Here is a 9,095-nt window from a genome sequence, read left to right as displayed (position 1 = left end):
GATGTTACAGTGTAAGGAAGCTGTATGCATCAGGCAGGCTCCCTCTGTGCAAGCCCTCTCTGCACACTGGGTGGAAAGGCCCAAGTAATTCTGCCTGGTCACTCAGAAGAAACTTCACACTTCTGAAAAAGACATACAAAGAAGGGAAGAAGAGAACCAGGGTGCCTCAACTCTTGAGCCACAGGATGCCTGGGGAAGGCTGCAAACTTTGTGGATAATTGCCTCACTCTGTTCACTGGCTGCTGCTGCAGGCCTTTCAAAAAAGGCAATTGTGGGACATCACTGTGCTATGATGATAACAAAATCAAGAAGGGCAGATTAAACTACACCTTCAGAAACTACTGGTAATGAATTTGGGGTTAATGTCACACAAGGAATCAGTGGGAGGATAAGTTTTGCAAGCCTTGTCCTGGTTTCGGCTGGGATGGAGTTGATTTTCTTCCTATTAACTGGTATAGTGCTGTGTTTTGGATGTAGTATGAGAATAAAGTTGATAACACACTGATGTTTTAGTTGTTGCTAAGTAATGTTTACGCTAGTCAAGGACTTTTCATCCTCCCGTGCCCTGCCAGGTGCGCGGGGGGCTGGGAGGGAGCATGGCCGGGATGGCTGGCCCAGCTGGCCATACCATATGACGTCATGCTCAGCATATAAAGCTGGGCGAAGAAGAAGAAGGGGGGGACGTTCAGTGTGATGACGTTTGTCTTCCCAAGTAACCGTTACATGTGATGGAGCCCTGCTTTCCTGGAGATGGCTGAACACCTGCCTACCGATGGGAAGTGGTGAATGAATTCCTTGTTTTGCTGTGCTTGCGCACGCGGCTTTTGCTTTCCCTATTAAACTGTCTTTATCTCAGCCCACAAGTTTTCTCACTTTTACCCTTCTGATTCTCTCCTCCATCCCATTGTGAGGGGAGTGAGCGAGCGGCTGTGTGGTGCTCAGTGGTCAGCTGCGGTTAAACAATGACACGCCTCAAAGCACAAGTTCTATGAATTGTGCTCCAGCAGGTACTATCCTAGCACTGCCCACTGAAACCATTTTGGAAATGCCTGCCTACAAGAGGCCTGAATTTTGCTATGTTGAAAAAAGTCTCCAGAGTCCTCTGGCTGAGCATGGATAGAAGGACATCCACTCAGCAATGCATCTGAAAACAAGTACCTGCCCCCCTGAGCTTTGTGGATTCAAGAAATGCCTATGAGCATTTTTAAGCTAGCGTTAGAGATGCTACCTGCCTGATTTTTAGAAGACTCACTCTGATCTGGCACACTCTCTGCTTTTCTGCATCTTCCCTTGGGCAGAGAGAAATGGATAGCCCATGTCCTGCATCGGTGGCAGCATATTTACACAAAGTGCACGTCCAGATCTGATGCATCCAGCTGCCACATATATCCACACAGAACCAGCAGTTCACCTGTACTGGTGACAGGCTGCAAAACTTGCGCACAAGCTGCTGCTCCGACTGGGTGAGCTCAGCCATGGCCACACAACAGTAGGTTATAAGGAGCCTTTTCTCTGTTACCTGAGGTCAGACAAACATAAAACCCACATGCTACGTGACTGTGCCTACAGTTAAATATCTCCGCTGGTAACCACAGCTAAATATAGTCCTGGTGGTTTCCCACAGAACAGGAAACACAATAGGCCTTTTAGACATTTATCTTTAAAATCTTTTTGAAGAGTTGGTGGTGCTAATGGAGCAGATAACAGATTATGTCCTCCTACAAGTACACCTGCTCTCAATTCTGACGTTAAACTAATCTCAAGATGACATCCACAGAGTGGCAGGTTCAAATGAGCTTCAAGCTTGGTAAACACAAAAGACAGCACGCAAGGAAGCCAAGCCTCTGTGCAGCTGGACAAGGCTTTGGTCAGGCCTGGCCGCAAGCTGTAGCTTGAGCTCCATGCTGTGAATGCTCCTTAAAGGGCACCTCTTCCTTTCCCTTCCCCAAAGCAGTGGTGCAGATAATGTAGCAGGTCCCCGAACTGTCTAACTTGGCTCCAACTTGGCTCCAACTACTGCAACTCTTGCAGGACAGGATGACTTGAGGAAAAGGAGCAAGGGAAAGCCCCTTCGTGGGACTGCACTGAGCCAGGAACAGTGAGATTCCACTGCTGATGCAGCCCATCAATGACTCTCTTGAGCAGGGCTGAATTTGAACTTCTCATTAGCAAGGTGCTGGCTCCATCAATGAAGCCAGCCCTTGAAGCTGCTCAGCCTTTAATCATATTGGCCCTTGGACGGAAAAGCAGCTGCCTGGGCTGAACGTGCTTTTGGGCAACAGAGTATTCTGTGTTGAGATGTAACTTTTCTTCTGTTGTATTTTACCCCATTGCTTTTCCTCTGACCTCAGCAGCCCTTGAGAGCAGCTCATGTCTCTCAGTTCTGCTATCTTTTACAAATTTGAAGGCAGTTTTGTCTACCTTCTCTCTTCCATATGTCTGGTCCCTGCTGCTATTCTCCAGACTTTCTCCAACTGGTCTTCAACCTACCCCATGGTGATAAAGCCCGTAGCTACCTTCACTACCCACATGTTCACCACCAAAAAAATCCTGTGTGAGACACAATGTAGACCTGTGCACAAGAAGCTTCCCTGTGCTCTCAAGCCTCTTGCAAGGACTAAAACACTCTATTAATTCAATGTCTCTTCAAAGACCAATTACTGTGCAGACTGAAACACACCACTTTGGCTGAATAACAAAAACTATTGCCTCAGAGTAGAAGCACAACAGAGCACAAGGCTTAAGGCAGTTCTGCAAACTTCTGCCACAACAAGAAGACATTACTCCTCTTTAAATACTGAAGTTTGCCACTAGTTGTTCCCCAATCTGGACTTTGCAATATTTCAAGAAAAGGGGAATTTCAGTCAGTGCGAAGTACCAAATGCAAAACAATATTTGAAAAAAACAAAAATCCCAAAACATCAAACCAAAATGCAGGCTGCAGGATTGCAAAAGAATGTCCTGCATCACTGACTTCAAGACCCAGTGTCTGAACTATAATCCCATTCATAAAACTGATTTGGCTCCATGTGACACCCAATTTAGGCTGTTTCACTGCTCTTGGCAGAAGACTGTTTTCATAGGTCTGCAGATTGCATCAACACCATACGGTAAAACCAAGCTGCAAAGTGACCTGAGAATAGGGCTGGAGTTTTACAAGGAAGCCAATCACTGTGGAGATAGACAGGCAAGGCACTACAGGGCAGTAGTGGGATTGAGGACCTGGATTGAAAGATTAATATGACTGGGGGCTCGGAGCAAGATCTCTAGATGTAAAGATACCTCAGTCATATTGAAAACTCAAAGTCTTCAATGACAGGTTAAACAAACTGTGACAGCCTGTGTATGTCTCTGGAAAAAAACATCACTATTCAAGTGATGAGAAGAGATTCTTAAAGAGAAAAACCCCATGCAAAACAGCATCAAATGACATGATGTATTTTTTTCCTGTGTTAGGCTACTGAATTTAGCACAAGTGACAGACCATTATTGCCTCCCATTATACACACTTAAAACTCCTTTTAACAACTCCAGTGGTCAAGGAGCTTGATTAGTTGTTTCCAAGACATATGTTGCACTAAAAAAAGTGGAGGACAAATTTACCGGTTTTCACATGCTCTATTCTATTGTTTTACTCCAGGATCCACTTATGAGAAGCTGCAAGGATATTTAACCCTTTACAGCAACTTCTGTGCGCCTACAGTTTTCTCGTCTTCTTCAGATGCCTGGTATTGTCGCTTTTGTGCACAAAATGTCTTTTCATGGGGAATCAATTTGCACAGGAAGAGATTTTCAAGGGAACAGTTTGCTGCTTCCACCCCCTCAACACTTTCAATGGCACAGAATCTGGAATAAAAGAAATCTTAAAAGGCTCTCCTAAAACAGAATTTATTCTTCTTCTTTTCATCTTCAGAATGAGGGACAGGCCCAGAAAGGCCAGGTCCCAGCACACAGTCCCATGCTTCAGTTCCTGGGCATCCCTTTGCAGAGAAGGGCATGACAGCCATGTTACAGCTGGCCACTAAAATTTGACCGTATCTCCTCAGAGCTAATATTTCAATAGCACATTCCATATCTAGATTAGGGTTCCACCCTTCCCAGATTAAACAGTATCTGATCTTAGAACTATTTGGCTGCTGCTCTCCTGTCCCCTCCCTGGGAAGCAATGATGTGAGACACCAGCAGTAAAACTTCACACTAAGCAGGCACTGCAGAGTTTCCACAAAGCATGAGTGGAAAGGCCTTTCTCACCTGGGAATGCATTTATATCAATGACCGCATGCTGCCCAGTCTGATTGTTAATGATGATATCAATTCCAAAGAGGGAAACTCCCAGAGCTTGCCGCAGCGCCTTAGAGATTTCCCGGATGACGTCGTCATTTGGCCGCTCAAATACTCCTTCGATTTTATCCAGCTATAGTGGAAAAAGACACATTACTAAGGGACTCTGAAACAGTCTTTTTAGTGGAAAGATTAATTTTCAGAGGTTTCCAGGTGCATATCCACCATATCTAATTGCAGAGAACCGGTGGCATGAAACAGAGAAAGACACCAAACAGAAACTGCTTTCATAATTCAGAATCCTACCTATATTGGAAGTTGACCTGCTCTAAAGCACCTAGTTCTTCCTCTTCATACTGGTGCAGCTCCTCGAGAGACCGAGCAGTATAGGAATGAATGGAGAATCAGACTCACTATTTTAAGTACTAGATCTATACCTTAAAAAAACAAATACAGCCGGCATGTTTAACCTCGTGCTGCAAATATTCTGGATATCATTCTACTATTTCAATGTAGCTTAAGGCCTGTGTTAAAGGACTGGTAAGTCAGATCCCTGCTGTTGGTTTCATTTGAGCCATACAACACAACTCAGCTGATATCGTCAGGGCACAGGCTAATTCAAAGGGGACATCTTTTATATGGGTTTTCATGTATAAGTTATTCTACAAACATTTACTAGGATGAAAAACTCTGGTTATTTATGACTGGAAGATGTAACCTTTCTCACTTTTTAAACAACAGGTTATGCAGCAGAAGTATGCTGTTATGCCTACAGAAGCATGTGTGGAATATGTACATTTATAAGAGAGATGGCAGGTAAACCACAGAAGCATATACTCTCTAAGTTTGAAAGTAAAGTTATCCATAAAGGGATTTATGACTAGCACAATTACGGTTTTAATTTTTAGCAAGCCCATCAGTGTTGCACACAAAATTTAATCATTGCCAACTACGAAACTACTCCCCAATAGAGCTTGTGAAACAGAAAAGAATCTGGAGACTCAGAGATTGAAAGGACCCAGTCCTGTAAAGTGACTTTGTCAGCAGTCGAGTGCCCGAGAACTTGTTAGGATTCATACACGCAAAGCTTATTAAAAGGACTGGTAACACAAGGATGAAACTGTGCTGCGTGCTGGCACTGTTGGACTTGGAAGACACCCAGAAATGGTTCCGTGATCACAGCTCAGGCGTGCTCGCACCGCAGGCAGCTACTGGCCCTCGGTGGCCCTGCCCAACGCAATTTTTCTGCTTGAATTTTCACCATTTGTCCCTCCTCACAGAACTGAGTCCTAGAAGGATGATTTATGCTTATTAAGCTCTCTGGACAGGAAAAGGCCAGGTATTTGCATTCAGAATCTCCTTCCCTTTGCCTAGATTAGCTCTGGGGAGTTTAGGTCTGGCAAGCAGCACAGGCCTGCTGCATCAGTGCTTCCTCACCGGAGCTCGGTAAGGAAAACCAGAGGGACACACAGTCATGCTGGTTCGTTGTACCAAACAGACCTCAGCCTGCAACACAGAAGCAGACAACTTGTGAAGGAGAGTCACTAGCTACTAACGCTTTGATAAGAAAGGACTAGATAGTTTTCCAGCCGCGCTAGAGGAAAAAAGACCAAGTGTACTTACTGCTGTTAAGACAGATGAGGATTCTGGCTTTGAAACATTGTGGCTGTTGAAAAATATCGATTCTCTGTCTGGAATTAAAAGAAGGTTGTAAACAACTTTATACCAGATTTTAATTCCCAAAGGATTAGTGCAAGGAACAGTAGATGGCACTGCAGCTCCGGCAATCTAAGTCTTCATCACTACCGGGCAGTCCCCCGCCACCCACCCCTCTCACAGGGCCTCTCCTGCCTGGCACTTAGCTCCCTGCACAGGCAGGGACCCACGGCCACGTCACCCACGGGTTTCGGACCTCGGACCACAAATACATACAACTGCACGGGGTTAATAGAAACCAGTTTCCTTTTCTTCACCAGAGTCAATTAACTAAGTTCAGTAAGATAATGAAGTTAATTTCTACTAATTTGCTATCCTCAAAGTGACAGTTCCAATGGGAAGGCATGTGACAGAAGGGACAAGCTGCGTTCACTGCAGGTAGTGGACTGATGGCACCCAAGGTACAGAGATCCCTGTGAACCTGGGGAGGGCACTGTCACCCTGGAGGAAAGCAGTAAATTTCATGGTCAGGACCTGCCCTCCCTTTGGAGGCATCGCAGGAAAGCAGGAGACACCCTGAGGTGACAGAAACCAGTAACATACCGCAGTGGAAACCATGGGGAGAATCATACCAGCACCTCCTGCCCCGCTCCCTCTATGCTGGAGGTTTTACTGGTGGCGAGAAATCCACCACCACAAGTCTCCCCTTGGGATTCCCACCACAGCAGACTGATGGCATCGTACAGAAAACCCGCATGGGAACACCCAGACCAAAGCCTCAGCACGCAGGTGGCACCAGCAACAGAGTGTTTCTGCTATGCTGGTCTCTCTGAGTGGACATTTAAGAGCAGCCACAGGGCCACATACGATAAAGATGGGGGAGCTGTGAAAAGCAAACCTAAATCCACTCCTCAGTTTGACACCATCGTACACTCTTCTTGCCTTTCCTCCCATTTAGGAAGGCCCTGTACTTTCAGACAATCAGCTCCTGGAGTGCCTCACAGCTACCAGATCTGCTTAATCATCAGATCTGCCTAGTCAGGTGCCCCCTTAAACTCTCCTGATGAGGGTAAGAAAGACACTTAACCTAATCTGCCCACAAAACTTATTTTTATGTGGGCTTCCAGACAACTTTCAAGTCTTACACTAATGGATGAGACATTAGCTAAGGCATTTTTAGAAAGATGCCTTAAAACATTCTCTTCCAGCAAAGGTACAGACCAACTGTCCTAATAGTTTATACGAACACAGATTCTGGCCTACTTAATTTAATCAGGACATAGAGCAGACCTAAATGTAAATACAGGCATACATACCCACAGACAAGGACTTTTACCAGGATCCTACTATAAATATACTAACAAAATACATATTGGTGTGCAGAACGCAATGGTGAGCATATACGGACACACTAAGATCAGCAGAAATCACTAAGCAACGTGACAAGAAACTGGCACTTGTTCATACATCTCCTTCAGCTTGATACCTTCTCCCCTCCCATCCCCACCTCCTGGATTTGTCCAGTTGGAAGCAGATCATGCTCCCATCCATGCCCTGCTAATTCCTTCTTGCTTCTGAAGGCCCACAGAATGCAGTTCTTGGGAAAAAGGTTTTTTTCCATAAAGGAAGTTTTAGTAATCTTTACTGAAAACCTTTGAAGTGCTGCTGTCTAATGACACATAGGAGGATCACCGTCCTCACTGACAAATCCATTCGTCCTTCCCTCCAACACGGCTGGTATCTATAAACCAAAGGACATTTCTCACCAAGGTTTACAGCACTGGGCCTCACATGAAGAGAGAGGCTCATTTAGGAGAGAGCACAAGCGATCTTTAATTTAAACACATACATAATCAAGGTAAAAATAGGCAGAGGAAGTTCTGAAATGATGGAATCCAGGAAATTCGCTCCAAAGCACATTTATAAACAACCCCCAAAACAAGTGACACATGAACTTACTGTGAAATAAGAGAATTTCTCTCCCTCTTCCCCTTTCCATATGACATAAAACACTGTTCTAACAGATAAGACTCAGGTTACCATTGCATAAATATTTACTATATGAATGTCATTCATATGTATTTCAGAGCAGATGAGTTATCTCCCATCCTATTGAAATAATACAGAAGAGGAAACATGGTATGTAAGAACCAGCTGCCTTCACTTCAGCAGCCTTTTCAAAGATTTTTTTTTTTTGAGCTGTTTGCTGCCAAGGCTCCAAGAACTGACATTTCCTTTTAAATCAGCACAACGTACCTGAGATTCCCGCAGAGAAGTTCTTTAAAGATGGTCTTTTCACCACCGTGTAGGATTCCCCGACCACAAAGACTTTATACAGCACGGCATTGTGATTGATGAAGCTCTGAATGACGCAAGGGGGGCGGACAGCTTTCAGGCCCTCCTGGTTGAAGATGATCGCCATCTGGAAACACACACAGCTGTGCACAAATCTTTCAATAATTTAACGCTTATCCCACTGACGCTTATCCCTCACTGACTAGCAGTGAGGGGGAACATCTACTAGTGGATATATATTGACCACATGTGAATTCCTTCTCAGCAGCTAGTCCTATTTCATTATGTTTCATTTCACTGACACACAACTCTCCAAACACTACTGGCAGTGCAGCTTTCATTTTCCATCAACGTTTTCTTCTCAGCTCTTTGCAATTTCATTTGCTGCTTTTAGTTGGGAAGCTACTGCAACTGCAGGTACAACAAAAGGGTAAAACATTTGACCAACACAGATGACAAAGTTTGTATTGAATACAAGTGTGTATCATGAGAGCAACAGAAGGAACGGCTCTACGTACTAACTATATGAGTTCTTCCCCACAGCTCTATTTCCCGTGGTTTAGTTCAGTCCAGTTGCAATGGCCTAAGCACCAGGGTTTCACCCACATCATCAGAGAACTTCTTTCAGACTCTAGTAGCTCTTACTGCTAGCAAATGATTTTCTCGGCTTGGTTTCACCCCATCATTCCAAATGGATAGTCCTCTTGAAGGGACTGGAACAAATACACCAAAAAGGAAGGTATTTATAAGGCCTGAATGACGAACAACAGCTGCCTCAAAGAGTACGGAAGCAATGCTGGTAGGTGTATGGAAGTACTTTGACAAGCCAGCATGTCTTCAGCACATGTTACACTGCTCTTTCC

General features: G+C 44.7%; 2 protein-coding genes across 21 annotated transcripts in view; both read right to left on the bottom strand.

Annotated features, from left to right (window-relative positions):
- Positions 1–9,095, bottom strand: part of ITPK1 (inositol-tetrakisphosphate 1-kinase) — a 163,631-nt gene that overhangs the window by 8,551 nt on the left and 145,985 nt on the right. For 18 of the 20 annotated variants that reach the window (XM_075151217.1, XM_075151219.1, XM_075151211.1 and 15 more), the window contains 3 exons: positions 8,194–8,359; positions 5,905–5,972; positions 4,252–4,414 (listed from right to left, as the gene is read on the bottom strand). In XM_075151217.1, the coding sequence (XP_075007318.1) occupies positions 4,252–4,414; positions 5,905–5,972; positions 8,194–8,359 (397 nt within the window). Of the gene's footprint in view, positions 1–3,701; positions 3,847–4,251; positions 4,415–5,904; positions 5,973–8,193; positions 8,360–9,095 lie in introns of all 20 variants that reach the window. The other 2 variants (XR_012673825.1, XM_075151214.1) reach the window with 2 other exon arrangements.
- Positions 1–9,095, bottom strand: part of NDUFB1 (NADH:ubiquinone oxidoreductase subunit B1) — a 449,978-nt gene that overhangs the window by 402,958 nt on the left and 37,925 nt on the right. The gene's annotated exons all lie outside the window — the stretch shown is intronic.

Source organism: Calonectris borealis, chromosome 5 (assembly GCF_964195595.1).
Source record: "Calonectris borealis chromosome 5, bCalBor7.hap1.2, whole genome shotgun sequence".
Classification (NCBI taxonomy): Eukaryota; Metazoa; Chordata; class Aves; order Procellariiformes; family Procellariidae; genus Calonectris; species Calonectris borealis.
Note: the sequence above shows the minus strand (reverse complement) of the source record. Positions and strands in the feature narration are given on the sequence as shown.